This window comes from Diceros bicornis, chromosome 31, assembly GCF_020826845.1.
Source record: "Diceros bicornis minor isolate mBicDic1 chromosome 31, mDicBic1.mat.cur, whole genome shotgun sequence".
Taxonomy (NCBI): Eukaryota; Metazoa; Chordata; class Mammalia; order Perissodactyla; family Rhinocerotidae; genus Diceros; species Diceros bicornis.
In genome coordinates, this window is record NC_080770.1 from 3,021,174 (window position 1) to 3,041,943 (window position 20,770).

General features: G+C 50.8%; 1 protein-coding gene across 1 annotated transcript; it reads left to right on the top strand.

Annotated features, from left to right (window-relative positions):
- Nucleotides 1–6,751: 6,751 nt before the first annotated feature.
- On the top strand, nt 6,752–19,402 carry LOC131395488 (membrane-spanning 4-domains subfamily A member 6A-like). The gene is made up of 8 exons (XM_058527347.1): nt 6,752–6,940; nt 7,200–7,312; nt 7,648–7,835; nt 9,504–9,638; nt 11,113–11,169; nt 12,641–12,844; nt 18,241–18,342; nt 19,047–19,402. Exons 3-8 carry the CDS (start codon nt 7,695–7,697, stop codon nt 19,152–19,154), a joined length of 747 nt encoding a protein of 248 aa, XP_058383330.1. The 5' UTR covers nt 6,752–6,940; nt 7,200–7,312; nt 7,648–7,694; the 3' UTR covers nt 19,155–19,402.
- The last annotated feature ends 1,368 nt before the right edge of the window (nt 19,403–20,770 follow it).

Genomic DNA, 20,770 nt, shown 5'->3' on the forward strand with positions numbered 1-20,770 from the left:
GCTCAGGGCTAATCTTCCTCACGAAAAAAAAAAAAGAGAGAGAGAGAGAAAAGAAAACCTGTTAATCTTTAGGGAAATCACTAAATGAATCAAAAATAATATATAAACAACACTTTAAAAAGGGAAAGTATAAGTCATAATAATACATTTTCTTAATGAAAAAGAAGGCAAGAAATAAGACCAAAAAAAGGAGGATACTACTGGTGCATCAAATAGAATACAGAGAGTTATCATTATGTGAGAAATCGCATTAAATATAAGTTTACTGAACATTTTACATAATACAGAAAGTGTCTCAGGTTCTAACTCTATTGCTTCTTAAAACAAATACTAAATAGACAGACATGGAAATGTTGAAAGTGAAAGGACTTCCCCTAAAATATGTACTATTCAAATTTATGGAAAAAAAGAAAGCTTGCACAGCTATACTAATTTGAGACAAATTGCATGTTAAGCAAAGAAACATTATTGTATATAAAAATATATATTTATTAATGATAAATCATTCATTCAATAAGTTATCAATATATTAAATCTATAACACGGTGTTGAAATGAATAGAGCTGGCATTTCCCAGAAGTAAAAGGAGGAATACTTACATCCATAACCAAAAAGGCAGTTTTGACGCATTTCTCTCAATAGCCGATAAACAATAAGAGAAAAAAAATTCGTTAAGATAAACTATCTGAAAATCATAATTAATGATAATGACCTAATTAACATATATGAAACCCTATGTACACCAAAATAACAGAATTTACTTCCTTTTCAAGTGCATATGGCTCATGTACTGAAATTGATGAAATACTGGGATACAGATAAAGCCTAAACAAATTCAAAGGGTTTAAAACTTTAAGAGCAAATTATCTGGAGCATATTGAAATTAAACTAGAAATCAACAGCAAAAGCATAAATAGGAAATCTATGATTGCCTACCTAGGAATTTAAAAAATACATTTCTACATGATGCATGAGTCAAAGAAAAATCACAATAGAAATTAAAAAGTAGAAAGTATTTTAAGCTAAATGTTAGTGAAGATATGACATATTAAGCTGGTATCTAAATGCATCAATTGAAAAGAAGAAATACACCAAATCAATTATTTATGATTCCATCAAAAGAAGATAGAAAAAGAAGGACAAATAAAACCTAGAGAAAGCAGAAAAGAAGACATAATAAAAAGCAGAACTCCATGACATAAAAATCAGGAACGCACCTAGTGCTCAGCTCTTGGTTTCTAATTCAATTCTTCAACAAAAGGAACCAGGGCCCCTTGGAGAAATAGCTGATTCTAGGACTGGGGTAAGAAATATACAAGATGAGCCTGGAACACGTTATAGAGCCAGAAAGTGAGCAATTGTGCAAAACAAACAACAACAACAAGACAACTCTACAGTGATGGGGTGTGTTGAAGAGATACAGGAGCCAGCTGGAGGAGCTCCCAGCGGACAAGCTGTAACAATCTGACCAAAAATAAGTAAAGTAATATCGGAATCGGCCCTAAAGTATAAACCAAATACCCAGGAGTCCATACCGATATAAATAAATGATTGACTAAATAAACGAATGGGGGAGAAAACCCAAATCTCCCATGTGGAAGAATTCCAAATAACGTACGTAGATACTCCAGGAGGGGAGCATCACTCCCCAGTCCTTAGGTATGGGTGGCACATAGGGGTGTCCTTCCTAAGGACACAGTGTACAAAGTGGAAAAAAGAGTAACTTTACATGGGGAGTCTGACACACACTATCTCAACCCAGGTGATCAAGGTCATCGACCACGATAAGTCATGCTGACAGCATGTACCCTTGATGTGATGTGATGAGAAGGGCGCTTTCCCTCTGGAAATGGTCCAAGAAGTCTTTCTCCCAAAAACCCATACCTCTACTCCAATCATGAGGAAAGTATCAGACAAATCCTAATTGAGGCACATTCTACAGAATGCCTGAGCAGAACTCTTAAAAACTGTCAAGGTCATCGAAAACAAAGGAAGTCTGATGTAAATTATAAAGCAACACATGATTTCACTCGTATGTGGAAGATAAACGAGTGGATAAGGAGAACAGATTGGTGGTTACCAGAGGGGAAGGGGATGGGCGGGAGGGAGAAAGGGATAAAGGGGCACATATGTAAGGTGACAGATGAAAACTAGGCTATTGGTGATGAGCACGATGCAGTCTATACAGAAACTGGAATATAATAATGTACACCTGAAATTTACACAATGCTGTAAGCCAATATGACCTCAGTAAAATAATTAAATAAAAAAAGCAACAAAAACGTACAACTGGAATATACAGCCATGCACTGGGGCTTTGGGGAGAGAAAAAAAAAAAGCAACAAAAATGAGAAAATATGGGTAAACCTAAATGAAGATTCACTCTCTAAAAGAGGAAGAAGAATGTCTGTGGGTAACGAAATATTTATAGTTTTATAGATTGAATACATATTTGGAAGGTGCTAAATTGGGTTAAAATCATCTAAAGCAGCTTCTGGAATGAGAGTAATAATGGAAAGAGTGACATCAGACTTTGATAAGTGAGGGACAAAGATTTTTTTCTTGTGACATCACCAAAAGGCGTAAACCAAGAAGAGGAGAACTTTCCAAACGGCAAAAGAAAGAAAAAGGACAATGTATTCAAAATACTTTCTAAAAGGGCATTGAGTGAGAGTTGGAAGTCACATCCCTTGGTGTGCAAATTGAGCCCGGGAGGGTAGTCTAACCTCACCTGCCTCCAGTGTCAGCCCACCTGTCGCCTCCTCCGGGAAGCCTTCTCTGATACCAAGTAGATGAAAGTCCCTCCTCTGGGCTCCCTTGGCTTGTTTCCAGCACCTCGTCATCACCCCCCTCCTACGTTGTCTGTTTACTTATCTGTACCTCCACGGAGCCCACAGCATCTTTGTGGCAGGGACCGGTTTTGCTGCCCTTTGTTTTTTTGTCTCTACAACCTCAGAGTCTGGCTGGACCTGGTTCTTGACAGGTGTTCAGAAGCATGAATGTGTGTGGAGTGTAAGCGAAGTCCAGCCCAAACAGGCCAATGAAATCCAAGTAGAAGGATCCTTTGGAGTTGGAGTAAAGACCACGGCTGTTAAACCGCGGAGTAAAAACAATGTGCTAATTACAGCGAGTCCCAGGAACATAGGCAGAGCAGGGGAGGACCACGGGGCTTCCCAGGGATGCCGGACCCTCTCCAGAGCACTTCCTGCTGCTGAGGGAGACGGGCGGGCTTGGGCGTTCCTACAACATGGAGGTACCTGCTGGACTTCTCTGGCTTCACAGAGAGTATCGACTGCAGCACGCCCACCCCCTGAGCCTCTTCCTGTCTTCCACAAGCCTCTCTCACGGTGAGCCTTCCCACATTCCTTCCTCCTCACAGCCTGTTTGTACCAACTCCTGGGGTCCCTGCCAGGGAGTTGTTCCTGCATCCTGGAGAATGCTCCCAAGTCGAAGATAAACCCTCTCTTATCTAACCTTAGGATCCATCCCTGGATCTATAGCCCTCAACGTCCAGCTCCATGATCTCTCCGGACTTCTGCCGGAGTACGTGGGCTCCATCCTGGGGCTCTTCCTTATTAGGTCAGAAGGTCCCGGGCTGCGTTATGTTGGGATGAACCTCGTCATCAGCCCAGTGGCCAGGAGAGGAGGCGTGGGCAGACCCTGGGGGATCAGGGTCACCTGCTGTCTTGTAGGTGTCCAAGCAAGGGGACAGTGCCCCCTACAGGGAGGACTGGGCACTCTGCATGCTCAGAGGGTGCAGGGAATCTGGGGTTCAAGATTTGGGGTGCATCACCCTGATATCCCCATCCACGTCAGTGTCCCACCTGGTCCCTGATCCCGGCGTGGCTGAGCGGCCCAGGTGGGAGTTTATTCTCTGGAGCTCAGCCGGCCTTTAGGCCCCGGGCTGGACCCCAGCTCCTCCCTCCCGGGCTGCAGGAGGGGAGGCCCTCCATCCGCCAAGTAGCCCTCGGCTTCCACACCTCCTTCCAATTGTCCACTCATCCCGCGGCCTCTGGTCACATTTGACTGGATGCAAAGAGCCACCCAACCCCACTGTGTAGAGTCGACCCCCACATGTCTCTCAGACGCCTGTTACGCTGCCCCAACAGGACCCCACCCACCACCAGGGGAGGTTTGCCCGTCGCTCGGCAGCCTGGCCAGCGCCCTGTGTGCTCTGTGTCTCCTGCAGGCGGTGGGTGATCCTGGTCCAAATCCCACGTCAGCATTTGCTCTTTGCCACCACTCCTGGTGTCAGCGGAGGCAGATCGGGGTCTCTGGAAGGAGGCTCTGTGAGGAGGGGCTCAGAGAAGCCTGGGGAGGAGGGAAAGGGGAAATCCCACATTCCCACCACCAGTGCAGAGCACCGAGGTGCCATCAGGCTGCGCCACCGCTCTCTGTCGGCCACACTCTCCGTCGGCCCACCACACGCCAGAGCGCTGAGCAGGGCTGGGCTGGACTTCCCTCACCCTGGAGGAATAGGCCCCCAAGCCAGGAACCTTCTGCTGGTTTCCTTTCCGATCTGAATACAGAGATATACTGATCCTTGGCACCTAACTCATGGGATCCTTGTCCCCAGTTCCCAGTGTCAGGAGTATAGAAAGAAGCAGTGATGGCAGGATAGAGGTGCCAGGAGAGGTACCAGCTCCCCAGAACCTGGAGACCAGACCCTGGCTTCCTAGAAGTGTCTTCTGCGGACCCAGAGAAGTTTGGGAGCTCCGAAGTGCCTGAAAACACTCTCCTGTGAGGGAGATGCCCCAAACAGCCAAAGGAGCCACCAGCAGTGGCCGACAGCAGGAGAGCCAAGTGGCCTAGACCTGGGCTTGGCCGGGTGTGTAGGAGTGGGCGAGTTTGGGGAAGGGCCGGGGGCTCATTGAGCCTTAAGCGTGAACCAAACGTCACAGCTACAACAAGCTGGAAAACCGTCATCTAAGGCTCCATACACTTGAGTGAGCCCCTCCCATATCTGGGTTCTGTTACACAAGAAAGGAGTAATCGTATCCCTCAGAGGAAATAATGGTCTCTCGGGGGGCGAGTCGGCAGGATGAGCGGAGGAAGGAGGTCCACCTGGAGCACTCCCTCCCGCAGGGTGCACAGGACGCGCTCACGCCCCGAGGCCGGCAGGGGCCCCGGGCCCTGGGAGTCGGGGCTCAGGGCAAGAAGCAGAGCCGGAATGCAGGGAGGCCGGAGCACGCAGCAGACATCCTTGGGGCCCCATTAAGAGTTCTGTACTTGACATGAAGGCCCGTGGAAGCCACAAAGGGTTTTTAAAGGGAGAGGGGGAGGTGACACCATCATCGTGCATTTGTAAAAGATGGCTCCAGTGTGAAGACCAAACTGAGTGACCGTGGCTGTGGGTGGATGCAGAGGGAACCTCGGCAGGCTCCAGACGGCACCTCATGACGCAGGATGGCTCAAAGACAAGGGTGGGCTGGTTTGAAAGGTGGGAGTTGGAGGGGACCAAGGCAGGGTGAGAAGGAGCTTACAGTGGGCACTCAGCTATACGGAGCTGGAAATCAGGTCCCCGTTAAACAGGTAAGGAGTCCGAGACCGGGGGCTTCGGACAACTCGTCTCATCGCTGGGCTTGAAGAAAGTGGTGCCTGCCCTCAAGCCCAGCCAAGTGATTTCAGAGCCGCTTCTGGCTCTTCTCACGGGTGCTGGTTCCACTTAGGTCCAGCTATTCAGAGCTAGAAGTGGGAAAAAGGAAGCACTCACCACTTTGCAAATCCTCCCCCGTGAGAGCAGCTGGTACCACTTCCTGTGTCACAGCAAATGCTGGTTTCAGAAGACGGAGTTTCGGAGTTTCGGGGTCTGAAAGCAGAAGGGAATGTGCTCTGGCAGGACCAGCCAGGGAGGGGTTCCTGTGAGGCGCCAGCCTGGCCCGGGGGAGGAGCCCCCCACCCACCCGCCGACTTGCAGCTCAGCAGAAGCCACGGCGGACCCAGGGGCAGGTAGGCATCCAGGGGGGTCTTCCCGGGCCCCGAGCCCCTCACATTCTGGAAAGGGCACTGGGGAGGGGGTGGAGGGACTCGGTTCCCTCGTCTCTAAGTCTGAGGAGCTTCAGGACACGGGGAGGCTCTCCCTGCCTGTCAAGGGGGCTCCTCACAGCACGGGGGGTCCGAGGTCTTGGTGCATGGTCTCCGCCTCCAGAACACACCGCAGTATTCAACCCACACTCCATTTGGTTGATTTCCCAGTAATTCAACTCAATCATGCCTCTGGCCTTGTTCTAGAAACAGAATTGCCACAGGTAGACCTGTGAAGTGCAGGTCATCTTGGTACCCAAGACAGAGATCTCCATGCTCCCTGCCAGTTAGGGCAGAGCGGGGTGGACACGGGCCTGTGAAGCCTAGACAACCCCTTGAAGAAAGACCGCCGGGCCCACGTGTAGATCTCCACCGGCGGGGAGGGGCCCGCGGTGGTGCCAGCATCTCTCCTGCAATCCAGCGCTGTCTTCGCCACTGTCACATGCACCCCGCAGCCCTGTTCCTGCGGCCCAGTGCTGTTTCCACTGGACTCCACCAGGCGCCTAATTTGGGGTGTGGTTCCTAGCTGTATATTACCCACTCCAGCCTGGAGGCCGGGGGCATCTGAAAGCTCTGAGACAACCGGACATAGGGCCAGGGAGCAGAATCATCGCCTCTTCAGACAGCCTCAGGCCCTATTCTAACTGGGCCGTCCTTGAGGGGCCGGGTGTGCAGTGAACAGGGCTCCGGGGCAGGCAGAAAGACCACGTGCCCTTGAGGGGACATACCCCGGCCTGCTTGCCTGTGGCATTCCCAAGAGAGAAACCAGGCCAAACGGAAGTTTTCCCGAGTCCAATTCCACTGCATACAGCCACATTTCAAAGCTGTAAGAAAACTGCAGCCATGGGACTTAGCATGAGAATTCGACCTGATAACACTCGCAACTGCTACTATTTATTACACGTAATTATTACATGTAAATTACATTTATGACATAATTGCTAACATTTGTTACATATTTATTACTGCCATGTGCTGCGCCAAGCACCTATGTGCTAAGAGTGTATTATTAATTTAGAACCAACAACTTAAACTCTCGATTGTGGGTATTACCATGTATTAGCCTTAGCATCAGCGCGGCATAGAGCCTTGCACATTGTAGGGGCTTGGAAAACTCCGACAGTAGTCAATAGCAAGTGTTACTAATAAGACTCACTATTATCACTGGGCCACAGAGGCAGGCAGAGCTGACTGGATGTCCTGAAGGGGACAGGCCTTGCCAGAGGAAGAGAAGGAGACCAGAACGTGGGAGGCATTGGATCTCACTCCTGGGTGAGGCCAAGTTGAGGTGAGGACATTCTTGTCCTATTAGCGGAGGTGGGGGCTGGGGAGGACTAGGGAAAGTGGAGAGAGTGGGAGATGGAGGGAGCGGCTGGCAGGCAGGCTGTGTCTGGAACCTTTGCCTCTGAGGTTCCTCTGGGTCGGGCTCTGCCGTTCAGGGAACTCTGACTACCCAGAGGCGTCGATGATGCTGAGTCCCCCGCGAGAATCCTCACTATCCCCGGATGTGAGGTGCCCGCTGTTCCCAGTTCCCTTCCCAAAACCCAGATCACCACCAGATTAACGGGGGATTCAGGTTCACTATCAGGGAGATCTGAAATATCTGAGGTTTGCAATTTTAAGACCCAGTTGGAGCCAGATCGAGTCCCTGCGTCTTCTGGAGCTGCAGCATGCTATCCTACGCCGTGCCGGGTGAGGACTTTGTGGTCCTTCCACCAAGTGCCTTCCTCGTGCCCCACGCGGAGGAACGGGAGCCTCCCAACCAGGACCACAGGAAGAAAGGCCTGCAGAGTGAGACCAAAGTGCTTGGGGTGAGTGCAGCTGCACAGAGGGGACAGGTTGAGGGGGGAGGGAGGAGGACTTGTCCACTGTGGGGGCGGAGCCTTCTGTGTCACTCGAGGGGCTCCAGGCTGCTCTGGAGGCTGGGGAGGGGCCTCTGAGACCACTTGGGCCTTTTCCATGGGAAAGCAAGAGATTTCCCAATTTGTCTTCACAGGGAGTGTCCACCTGAGCTTCTATTACAAACTTTTGCTTTTGTAACTCATTTTAAATGAATGACGATGGACGATAGTATATTTGTATGCACTTTATTTTGGGGTGCTAGAAATCTGTTAAACTCTTCTAGATTTTACTTCCCAGGAACTTTTATTTCTGTAAATTATAAAACTTCATCCCCCTCCCTACCCCATGTGGAAACATTAACCATTTTGAAAACAAAGAGGACATTTGCCCTTCGTCTGCCTTCTGACAACATCTCTCTTATAATCCATGATTCCTTAACAAAACGCCACTGCATTGAATGACAGAAGGGAGGCAACAAGGGAAGGGAGAAAGGAGACCGGCGGCCACAAGGACCAGAAGGAGGGGTCCTGATGCCTGGTACCCCCTCAGTGCCTCCCTGCCCATGCAGGCTGCTGCAGTTCCCTCAATCTCACCACATATCCGTCTCACCTTGAGTTGAAAAATGCTTGCTTGCTGAGTTGGTCTCGTGGGCCTTTGAGAGACTCATTTATCACAACAGATGAGAAATTGCTTGGTAAACTTACACGAGCTTGAAAACTTGCGGTGGAATTATTTTGGGTCTGATTCAGAAAGTCCGCTTGACACCCCTGTCATCGCTTTTGGGGTCCCTCTCGCCTAGGGAGCCATGCCCTGAATAGAAGTCTATGTGTCCATTCGTCTGGCAGAAGGTGGGGACCAGCTCCCACACCACCAGCTGTCTTTGTGGTGCATTTGTGTGCACAGAAGGGAGGAGGGGAGAGCCCAGAAGCACAGAGCTTGGGGGAGCCCACAGGCTGGGACCACGGCCCTCACCAGGAACCCAGAAACCTCCGCCAGGGCCGCGAGGCAGAAACAGCACGCATTTCACTGCGCCCTCATCTGGGGCAGCGACGGGCAGAGCTGAGCAGCATCCGCTCCACCCCGGCTTTCCAAACCCCCAGAACGACTTTCCGGTGCTACGAGGCCCACTTGGGTTACACGGAGAGCTCTGACGAGGTCCTGCCCTTAATTGGGTCACCCAGTGTGTCAGTTTCCCTGGGCCACCATGACAAATTACCCTAAACTGGGTGGCTTAAAGACAATAGAAACCTAACATCTCCTGGTCCTGGAGGCTACACGTCCAGAGTCAGGGTGTCTCAGGGCCGTGCTCTCTCCTCGTCCTGGAGCTGCAGGGGGGCTCCTCGGCTTGCAGCTGCACAACCCCAGTCTCCACCTCCCTCGTTGCACGACGCCCTTCCCTCTGTGTCTGTCTGTCTCCGTGTCTCTCCTCTTCCTATAACCACGTCAGTCATGTTGGATTAAGGGCCCATCCCATTCCACTGGGACCTCATCCTAAGTGACATCTCAGTTACATCTGCAAAAACTCTGTTTCCAAACAAGGTCACGTTCCCCAGTTCCAGGGGTGAGGGCTTGGACATAGATTTGGAGGGACACATTCAACCCGCATCACCAGGTAACCCTTCTGTCTCCCCTAACAGACCATCCAGATCGTCTCCGGCACCATGATTATGAGCCTGGGGATAATTTTGGTGTGGGCTTCCTTCCTCCATCACTTCAGCCCCACTGTTTTAACCTTGATTTCGTCTGGATACCCGTTCGTTGGTGCCAAGTGTGTGAGTCCCACGGGCACTCGTGGGAGGGTGGGTCTCTGGGAGGGGGTGTGGCCTCAGCCTGCTCACCTGTTACCTGGCGGTGTCCATCGTTTGTAAAGATGCAGGCGTGGAATTTGTTTTAGGAGGGACCAGCCAGAAGTGGGAGGAGGCCAGGGAGGGCAGAAATGGCTCTGCTAGTGGGAACAGTATTGACTTGCTGGCTCAGGGATCAGTTCTTCCGAAAATCCCCGTTTTGTCGTCCTCTAGGGCTCTGGGAGTTCAGCAGCTTCTCTCTGGGGTGACCACGTATCTGTCGCCCCAAGAGGGACACTTGTAAACGTAAAAGGAGGTGCTATTGATAACAATGCCGCGACAACAGGAATACCTGGACGGTCCCTGGCATCCAGGCCATAGGGTCACGCTGCTTCTTTCCAAGTTCAGGAGAAGCTGGGGTGGGAGCGAGGTAGGAAGGCCCCCCTAGATGTGTAAGTGAGGAGCAGTGAGACCCACTCACACTTGCCGAGTGACCTGGATGTGGGCAGCGCACATCGGCCGAGTGGCCAGGTGGGCGGTCTGCGTCCGTGGGGCCAGTGGACCCTTCTCTAAACGTGAAGAGATGGCGCTGAGGGCTCAGAAGCTCTGCCTGCTGCTGTCCATCTCCTGGTGCCTGGAATGCCTTCTGGAAAGTTCTGCTTCAGACCCACCTGGGAGTCCTGAGTCATCCTGATGCCCCTGGGGTCAAGGAGCTTCAGGGGAAGGTCTCCTGAGAAGTGAACGACCCTTTCCCAGTCTAGAACCTTCCCACTCCCTCGCTCCACCTCTCGAGCTCGGAGGTGACTTTGCGCCCTCCCTCTGCCCGCTGCCCCACGTGCCAGCCCAGCTCTCCGGTGGCTCGTTCTGCTAGGAGCTCAGGGACAACTTTTTGCTTTCGTCTTGCCGCATAATTATGCCACATAATTTTGCTGCGTTACAGCTCCTTAGAAATTTTCCCATTCCCTTAAATCTATTTTTTTCTCTAATAAGCCAAAATCAAACACTTTTAATGAGCTTTTCACTAGGCCCTGCAGCTCCCCTCCCCAGCACCCATTTTCCTTCAGTTCTTGATTCTCATCTGCCAGAGCCCACAGAGCCACATGCCTGCCCCTCCTTCCCCATAGAGGTCCCGTAATGCTCCCTGGAAAACCACTGCTCCCAAAGAAAGCCCTGGACCGCAAGCCCCCTTTGCCCTAGAGGCACTCTCTCGCTGAGGAGTTTCAGGTTCTCATGAGGTTTTCCCTGTGTTCTTTTGTCCTCCTACGTCACCTGCCTTCCCCTCCGTGTTAGCTGTAAGCCCCTATGGACTGGGCTGTGACCCTGCACCCAATGTCCCCGATGCCTTCAGTCCTACAGGAATGCTCCCAGAGGGTGACCAAGGATGTGACAACTTGGTGGCAGGGACAGCGGGGTGCATCTTTGCATAGAAACTGATCTGTCCGTTTTCCTCTTTTCTGAGTAGTTTATCATCTCTGGATCGCTGTGTGTCATCTTGGAAAAAATATCAAATAAGCGTTTGGTGAGTATGGGGCCAGCGGCACCTCACTTCCTCATAGGGACTTCGGGGGCACTCATCCCGGTGGTTCTCCCGCACTTTCACATGAAGGAGTGGACCTCCAGGTCGGCTACAGGCTCCTCGGTCAGCGCCTGGTCACCACCGCTGATTTCGGGGGCTCCTCTCGTGATCCTGTTCTGTAACCAGCACTGAGCCCTCCCCAGGCTCTATGGGCTTCATGCAGAAATCCTGCCCGGTCAGGATCCCCTTTGGTGCCAGCTGGCAGCCTGGATCCGGGTCCTTGGTGACCACAGGGGACAGGGCAGGGAGGGATGATGGGGTATTTGCTGTGTGCCACCCATTGGACAAGAGAGTCAGAGACCACAAGAAACACGCCTCCCTGGAGATGAACCCAGAGCAGGGTCAGTGTTTGGGCTGGAGGAGATGTTCAGGCCAAGACCGGCCCTTGGTCACTGGTGGTGGCCAGAGGCGTGGTTACCTGCATCCTGGTGTTGCCAGGTCAGACAAGAATGGAGGGGAGGGTGGCGAGGGGGGAGGCTTGGTGACAGGGGACACGTGATCTGCAGAGGTTTCTCTTTTCCTCAAGAGGCTGTGGGGGGCAGAGAGCTGGGCGCATCAGAGGGCTTCTTGGGAAACTGAATCTGAACGACTCGAGACTAGGACGCAGGCTTCCTGCACCTGCCCTGAGAGCAGCTGTGGTCTCTGCCCTCCTCTGGGCCCATGCCGGGGGCCTGGCTACAAACGTCCAGGTGGGGCCCCAGAGTCCCCCTCCCACGCTGCTCCTGGCTCCCAAGCCTGCCTGCAGAGGCCTGTCCCTCACGCACTCCTGGTGTGTGTGCGGGAAGGGATGGAAAGATCTGGGTAAGTCTCAGTTCCGCTGGATCCCCATGTGGCTGATGCTGCTTTGGGGTGTCTGTTGGGGGACCCTCTGCCTCTAGCCCTGAGTGGGGGGACCCTGCAGGCCAAGCTGCAGTGACGTTACAGAGTGTGTCGAGGTACGCACCTGACACCAGCCCAGCCCCAGAACAGGGTCAAAGGCCTCCTGCTGGGCTCAGGGGAGATGCGGGAGGAGGGGGCCTCTTCAGGGCGCCTGGGTGGGTCAGGGAAAAGCCAGAGGGGGGTCTGGGGGACTAGGGCAGCAGTGATACGGGCATTTCAGTATTTTAACTACTCTGTCGGTGTGGCCCACCTCGACGTCAGTCTTGTCTGTGTCTTTGTCTGGTCCTGCCCAGCCCTGTCGGTCCCATCCAGAAGCATATGCTTCATTCTTGAATTCACCCATCCTGCGAGCATTTCCCCACTGGGCTCGGGAGCTCTGCCAGAGGGTGGAAGGCGACCAGAAACAGATTCTATCGCACAGACTCGTCCTGCAGGAGCCCGATGTGAACCCACCTTTGCCATCCCTCAGGAATGCGGTATACCAGGGGTGCGTGCCTTGCGGGGGCAGAGACCCTGACCCAGAATTCCCCCGCAGGCCTGGATCAGCTTGGTCAGCAGCCTCCTGAGTCTCTTCATCACTTTTACGGGCCTCATCCTCCTCCTCGTCAACCTGGCTGAGGTGCTCGCCGCCTGGGGACGGTGCGAACTGGCCGTGGCGTCCAGGCAGAGGTCCGAGGACAACTACTTCTCTTCGAGAGATGTGGCCTCTGGCTGCTTCTTCCTCGCGTCCAGTCTGCTGGTGAGCACGTTTAGATGGAATGTTTCAGACTGGCAGAATCCGGGAGGTTCTCGGCTTCCTGTCAGCTGTGCTCTCTTCTGATGGGAACTCCGGGGGGAAGTCCGGGAAGAGGCAGAGGAAAGGAGCCCGTGCGCTGAGGAAGAGCAGGCATTCAGCGGACTGTGCTCTTTGAGGAGTTTAATACCAAACAGGCCAAAGTCGCGAATAGATCCTCGTCGGCTCAGTTCGGGCTTGAGCACCTCGGCTCATAAGCACACCAGTCTAGCTGTGTGAGTCTCGAGGGATGGCTAGATCTGAACAAGAACCGGGGGTCTGGGGCAGTGAATTGCTCAAGAAAGGCCCGGGGCTCAGGGAGACGTTAGGGACCCTCCTGGGAGAGGTGGCTGTGGGCCCACTGTGACCAGGCTTAGCAGGACAAGAGCCAGAGGCTGGGGCACAGAGGCAACAAACCCTAATTCCTCCACATGCAGGGGGGTGCATGGCGACGGTCAAAAACAAAGTGTCAAAAATCTAGAAATAGCAAAATTAAAACCACCAAATCCATAAAGAGTGTTGAGTAAGAGTTTATTCTGCAGATGAGAACAGTTCGAACACTGGGAGCTTCCAAAAATAGAAACCGACACCAAGCTCAGGGTTGTGACATTACAGGATGGCTTATAAAGTGAAACTGAGGACGTTGTTAACCTTTACAAGGACTGGCTCTTACAATGGGAGTTTCCAGTTGGCTGGGAAGTGATTCGCATTTTTAGGAAGATGACTTAAGTTTCTTGTACGGTTGGCAGAGGCATTTACAAGAAATAACCCAAGTTAAGTTCCACTTATGTTCATGAAATAAGCTAGACTTAGTTTTTCTTATGCGGCTTCAATGGTTTTGTCTGCTCAAGAAATTCTCAGGGCCAGTGTCCGTTTTGTATTTGATTGTAACAATCCCCCCCTTTGGGTCATCTCAACAAGCTGAGAGTGTGACCACCTACTAGTGTTAGTTTTGGTTACCATTGTTGATGTAGCCAGGCTGAAGAATCACAGACGTGCTGTTTCCAATAGTAGAGTCGTCAGGATAGAGGGTCGTGCAACCAGTAGTCGCATGGTCATCATGGACTTGGGCAGTCAGATCCTTGAGTTCCTCAAGTTGTCTGGTCCAGTGGATGTCATTTGATGTGTGAGCGGCTGCTGAAAGGCATTTAAAACCCTTGAGAGGATCCAAGGCACTAGAGAGTTTAATGCGATGACTATAGGGAGAATAATAGCCAAGGATTGAAGAGCTCCCCAGAGCAGAACTTACCAGGAGCCAAGATTTAACCAACCAAACAACTCAAATTGGTTATAATCAGATTCAGGCTTTACTTTTTTAAGTCAGTCTACATTTTTTTGAGTTATTTACAGAGGCATAACATGATGTATGAGCAATCACAGATCCCCATGATTACTTAGGAGAGGATGAACGTGAGGATGTTTTATCTCAGAAGGTGGTGTTGCAGGTGGGATTCCGTCTAAATTAGGTCTCTATATGCTGTGAGCAATCAGGTAATTCAATAAGAGGCATTTCGACGGAAATAGAAAAACAAAAGTTAATAGTTTGAGCAAATTATAAATTCAGTTTCTGAGTTTGGAGAGCAACTAGTTGAGAAAATTTCTAAATTTGAGTTTGAAGCATCTTTAGATGATGGAATGATGGTGATTTCAGTCTGATGGATTTTCCTGGTTTGCAGTTTGACTGTCTCTGATGATGTCATCGAGTGTTCGGTGGAACTTTCTTGAGTAGCCCGTACAGCAACAGGCATGAAGTTTGTCCATACGTGATCTATTGTGGTGATTTCTCTGAAGTTTATGAGTAGATTTTATTAGTAGTAGGTTTTATAAGTAGATAATAAAACCTCAAAGACAATGAACGAGACTAGGAACTGAAAATAGGTACACTGTAGCCTTCTATCAAAATATAATTTTTCATAGCCATCCCATTTTTATCAAAGATATTTTCAATCTTTGTAAAATACGTCTGGTCTTATTAAACTTGGATTGATTATTTACATAAATGTACTAAGAATAGTAATGCAATGCATATTCTGAAATATGACATTTTAGTCAAAGCTTTGGTAATATCCAGGGGGCTTTAATGGTTCTGTAAAGTCAACCTCAGTTCTTTAAAATTGTCTGGTAATAAGGAATCTCAGATTAGACCTTTAAAAGTCTCTTTAGGTTGAAAAGCCAAGCTAAGGACTTGTCCAGTTGTGTCCTGTTACAAGGAAAACAGAGTCTTATTGAACTTATGTAAATACGTATATTTCCACAAAAAAATAAGAATATTTAATAACAGTTTCTGAATCTGGGAGAGATCAGATAGGGAGAAAAAGATAAAAGTTTCAACTTCTGTTTGTAAAAGTATACTTTATCAAATTGCTATCAGATATAGACAGCTTAAAAGAGAGGAGAAAAAGAGGTTCCTTAAATCTGGAAAATAAAACATTAAAGAACAAGCAATGTTTTCAATGAAGTCATAGAAATTATAATCATCTTCTTCGGTCCATTCAGTCTCCTGTAATTAATTCTTGTTTTGCTCGATCTCGGGTTAGCAGCTTTATGAATCAATCAGTTTCCCATTAGAGTTTTAGAAATTCTCAACCAGTTCAGTGTTATGATCTTAAAGTTATCAGAAACCTGCGTTCTAGAGTACCTGTCAGGGTCTTTTCCATAAATCTCCTTAGAGATGAAGCATTTTTGCCTGTAGTTGATTGTAAATGCTTTCAGAGAAGAATTGAGAGTAAAACAAGGACTGTCTGTAAGTGACAGAAACTCAAAAATAGCCACAGTTAGAGCCAGCCTGATGGCTAAGTGGTTCAAGTTCAGCGCTCTCACTGTTTCTGTGGCCCGGGGCTTGTTTCCTGGTCGCAGAACCACACCACACCTATCAGTTGCCATGCTGTGGCAGTGCTCACCCAGAGGAACTAGAAGGACTTACAACTAGCATATACAACCATGCACTGGGGGTTTGGGGAGGAAAAAGAAAAAGAGGAAGATTGGCAACAGATGTTAGCTCAGGGCAAATCTTTCCTGGGGAAAAAAAAAAAAAAGCATCTTTAAGACAAAAATAGCCACAGTTAAAGATCTGGGGAGAGTTCACCGAAGAAAACGATACAATTGAGGTGCAAACAGACACAAACAAAGATCTTATAGCTTTCATTTTAAAATTTTAGCCATGTTTCAGGTACAATAATGAAACTCAAAGGAATAGCTGGATGCAAACTGTGTTTCTGGCAGATGGACTGAGTTAAGATTACCTGCTGAGATGCCCAAAGTTTGTTCCTAAAGATTTTTTAATGTGTGCACTGTAAGGATTCTTTGGGAGAAGCTATTTTTGCAGTCATTCTGTCTTTTAGAAGCTTCTGCACCCCAATCGAGATAATGCATCCCATTGTCTCCAAGAGATTTTGGATCCTTTCTTTACAAGGGTGCCCCCTAAAGTGCACTCTCTTATGAAAGTTAAAGCCTCCCCAAAGTGGCCACTACAATTCCAAATTATCCTTTGTAAAGTCCACCATTTTCCAAAAAGTCACAACGTCCTGGTCTGCGGTGAGTATGCGCATCGGAAGCAAGAGTTTCTCAGGAAGGCGGATAGAGTTTTAAGACCAGGTGGAACCCATCTTTGCGTTTAGATTCCCTAAGACATCTTAACTATGAGGGGCCCTGTTTCTCAGCAGCTGATCCAAAACACAGGCAATCATATGTTTTCTCTCCTTTTGAACAGAATAGGGTAACTTACCAAGAAGCTTCAACAAACAAAATAGAGGCATGCGCAATAGAATTGGAGAGCTCAAAACGCAAAGAAAGCAGAAATCAGTGGCAGGGGGCGGGGGGTGGGGAGAGGGGCGGGTAGAATATGGAGATGGGCTTTTATATTTTTATTAGCAAGCGGAATTTTACAAAAATGATGGAATGCAGAGCGGCATTCCCGACTGTATCATATCAGAGAAAGGCTTCCAGTCAGTAAAGCAGGAGAACAGGTACAGGTCCACAGAACGTTGAGAAAAGGACAGCAGATTAGGAGGAAAACCAAGGTTTCCGTCCTGCAGCCATAGAGAGAGGGGAAGCCCCAGGAGGCAGCAAGCAGGGCCAGAGGAGCACAGAGACTTTTACCCGCCTCATGCCCTGGCTCAGACCATCCTCCAGCAGATGAAGGCAGCGATAACAGGACCTGGTCGGGGTTGGATCTGCAGAGGGGTTTGGGTGAGGTTTATGTAGTGGACCAAAGATGAGCTTGTGAGGGATCGGGCTGAGCTCACTTGCTGAGAGTTTTCCCAGGGGCAGCAGACCAGCAACGTCCCCTTCCCACTTGGTCCTTGAATTCATTCCCTGGGGCCGCCATAACAAATGACCACACACTGGGCAGCTGAAACCACAGAAATGCATTCTTTCACGGTTCTGGAGACCAGAAGTCTGAAATCAAGGTGTCGGCAGGGCTGTGCTCCCTCTGAAGGCTCTAGAGGAGGATCCTTCCTGCCTCTTCCAGCTTCTGGGGGCCCCGGGCTTTCCTGGGCTTATGGCCACATCCCTCCAACCTCTGCCTCCATCTTCATGTGGCTTCTCCTCTTCGTGTCTCTGTGTCCTCCTCTTCTTGTAAGAACACTTGTCATTGTATTTACAGCTCCCTAAATCCAGGATGATCTCATCTCGGGATCCTTAACTAATTAACTCTACAAAGAACCCTATTTCCAAATAAGGTCACATTCTGAGCTTCCCAGTGGACATATATTTGGGGGACACTATGTAACCCACTACAGTCATGGTCAGCATAAATAAATTTGATGTTCCGCACACCTATGGCCTCACCTGTTCTACCTGGCGGCCCTTGCTCGGAGGAATGTGACGCAAGGCAGTGGAGCTGTCTGGTTCATCCTCCTCGGGAGTATGCCCTGGCGGTCGGGGTGGGTGTTGGCAGCTATGCCAGCCGATCACTTTGAGTGGTCGCTGTGCCCCTTGCTGCCCGAGAGGTGAGGGCGGGTAGAGGGTGCTGGCACCGGTTTACGAAGGTCTCCTGTACTCTCCACCTCTGTGGACCTGAGGGACGAGCATCAGTGTCCCCATTTCACAGAACAGCAAACTGAAGCCTGGACAGGTAAAGAGTCTCACCCGGGGAGGCTCTGCTCAACCTTGGGTGCCGTCTGCCACCCACACTGGAAACCAGGGCTTGACCCTCTCTCCCAGGGGTCGTGAACAGGCGGGGTCAAGTGTACAGAGAGCAGACTAGACGATGCCAACCCCCAGGCATGAGCGGGCAGTTGTCTTTGCTGGGCAGTGTTGTGAGGCTCTCCGAGGTTCCAGGCGGCCTGCAGCCCTCTGGCCACCGCAGGAAGAGAGGGTCAATTGGTCCGAGCACCCACCCTGTGTGTCCTGCCTTCCAGGGGGTGCTGTCCATCATGCTTCTCTTTACGCTGTTGGAGCTCAGCATTGCTATCCCGTCTTCCATCCTCTGGTGGAAACAGACCCGTTCAAGCACCCCCGGGGTGAGTCTGGTGGGGCTCGGGGACTCGGGGCTCAGGTGGCAGTGCAAGGAGTGGTCACGGGCCCACCGCGGCAGGTGGCACTGAGGTGGACCCGTGAGCGTGGTCCCAGTTGAGAGTGAGGCAGCTGCTGGAGGGCAGGACAGCAAGAGGGTGGGGTCGTGGGGGACTGCCAATGAGGACCTGGTGGGACCTAGAAAGCAGTTGTGCAACCCACTCACTTAGCAGAAGGGGAAACTGAGGCTCCTGAGGCCAGACGACTTACCAGACACCCAAGACGCCTGAGCCGAGACGAGGGTCCAGGCCCCTCTCCCAGACGAGGCGCTGTGTCCCCCACCCCAGCCAACCCCAGGGCCAAGGGCAGGTGGACCGGCTTCGTGAGGATTTCCTCCTCCTGGGATCTTCCCTCCTCCCACTTCACACTTGTTACACATACTTTAACACCCCTCCTTTACACATGAGAGCAAAACATACTCAGACCGGATTCCACAACTCAAACACGGATTGATTTATTGGAGATTTTATTAAAGGACAACATGCCCAACAGCGGGCTGGGGGAAACACCTCGAGAGCCAACTGTGGCCTCGTGAGGGGCGATGACGCGGGCAGCCCGGCTGAGGGTCATATGTGTGACGTCAGGAGGTTGAGAAAGGGACAGGGCGAAAGCTCAGAACTCAGTGCCTGTTCACATCCTCTGTCTTCTCCAGGTCATGCGCTTTCTGGCTCAGAGTGACACGGTCGTCACCAGCGCACCCCCAAAAGTATCTGCTGATCCTGATCCTCATCCTGGATTTGATGAACTGGCGGCCTCTTAGGAGAGAGAGCGTGAATGAGATGGAATGAGACAATGAGAGACAGAGAGAGAGAGAAGGAGACAGAGAGAGTTATGGTGACCTGGGAGAACCGACGTTCCTTGAGAGGGAGAGTAGACCTCGCTGAAAACTTTGGCCCCGGATCCCCTAAGGAATTTATAAAGAGGCTTCTCTTCTTCTAAGGGAATGTTTGTTCAGCATGGCTGCCCTGGTTGCCTCACGATGATTCAAATAAGGCAGAGGTGTGACCAACCTCTCAGGGTGGCCCCCAGGGAGCCAGGGTGAGTGTCATCACATGGACCGTGAATCAGTCCTGAGGCTGGGGCTGGGGTCCCTGCCTGCGCGGTCGGTTGTCTGCAGGGCTTAGCTGAACGAGCACCAGACCCCGCCCGGTGGGCCCTCACCTTTTATCTCAATAATTTCTCCTGGTCGTGTGCATGGGGAAGAACTCTCGGATTACATTTAGGAACGCAGATTAGATGTTAGGATACTGAGGGACTCCTGCTAGGTGCCGCACAGCGGACAAAATGCCGGGTTTTCAAAGTCAAGCCCTGCCCGAAATGAGCCTAGTGGGGGCCAATGCAATTTTAATACTATATGAGGGTGTTTCCCAAACAGCAGGTTATAGCCCATTAGGGGATCATGAAATCAATATACTGGATTAAGAAAAGCATTAAAAAGATAATCAGAAACAAGACAAGGGCCGGCCCTGTGGTGCAAGCGGTTAAGTGCGCGCGCTTCACTGCGGCAGCCCGGGGTTTGCGGGTTCGGATCCCAGGCACGCACTGACGCACGGCTTGTCAAGCCATGCTGTGGCGGCGTCCCATATAAAGTGGAGGAAGATGGGCACGGATGTTAGCCCAGGGCCAGTCTTCCTCAGCAAAAAGAGGAGGATTGGCATCAGATGTTAGCTCAGGGCTAATCTTCCTCACCAAAACAAAAAAGAATAACAAGATAAAATGACTGACTGTGATACAGTGAGTACAAGTATCTGAGTGTAATGAGGCAATGTAGGAAGGACAGGACGGGCGCAAGTGAGACAGAATGTGTCTTTGAATTGGTGGGTTGAGATGCACACCATTTAAAGTGGTTTGGTGGTCAGATTTGAGGATTCAGTTCATTAAGGCAAACCCCGTAGTGTACGCAACACGGCACCACCCAGCTCCCTCTCCAGGATGAAGGAATTTTTCTCTCACTTGCAGGGAGCACCGCCTGCTAAAAGGCCTCACTATCAGCCCATTTTAGACAGCCACAGTCAGAGAGAGTGCCAACCCCAGGGTCACGTCCCCTCTCCAGGCAGCCTACATGCCACCCTGGGATGGAGGGTCCGGTCCTCTTGCTCTAACTCAAGACACCTTGGAAGGATCACCCCAGCTTCAGAGCTGTCCGGCTGTGGGCTTCATTGAGACTGCAGGACACTCCATCTCTCCTGCTGCCCAAACCTGCTCCCTCCTCTCTCGCTCTCTCTCCTCCCCTTCCCTTCCCCAGGGGTCACCCCAGGAGCACCCCCTATGAACTTCCTGCTTCCCCGGGGACCGCAATCTGCCTCCGCTGACACCAGGAGTGGTGGCAAAGAGCAAATGCTGACGTGGGATTTGGACCAGGATCACCCACCGCCT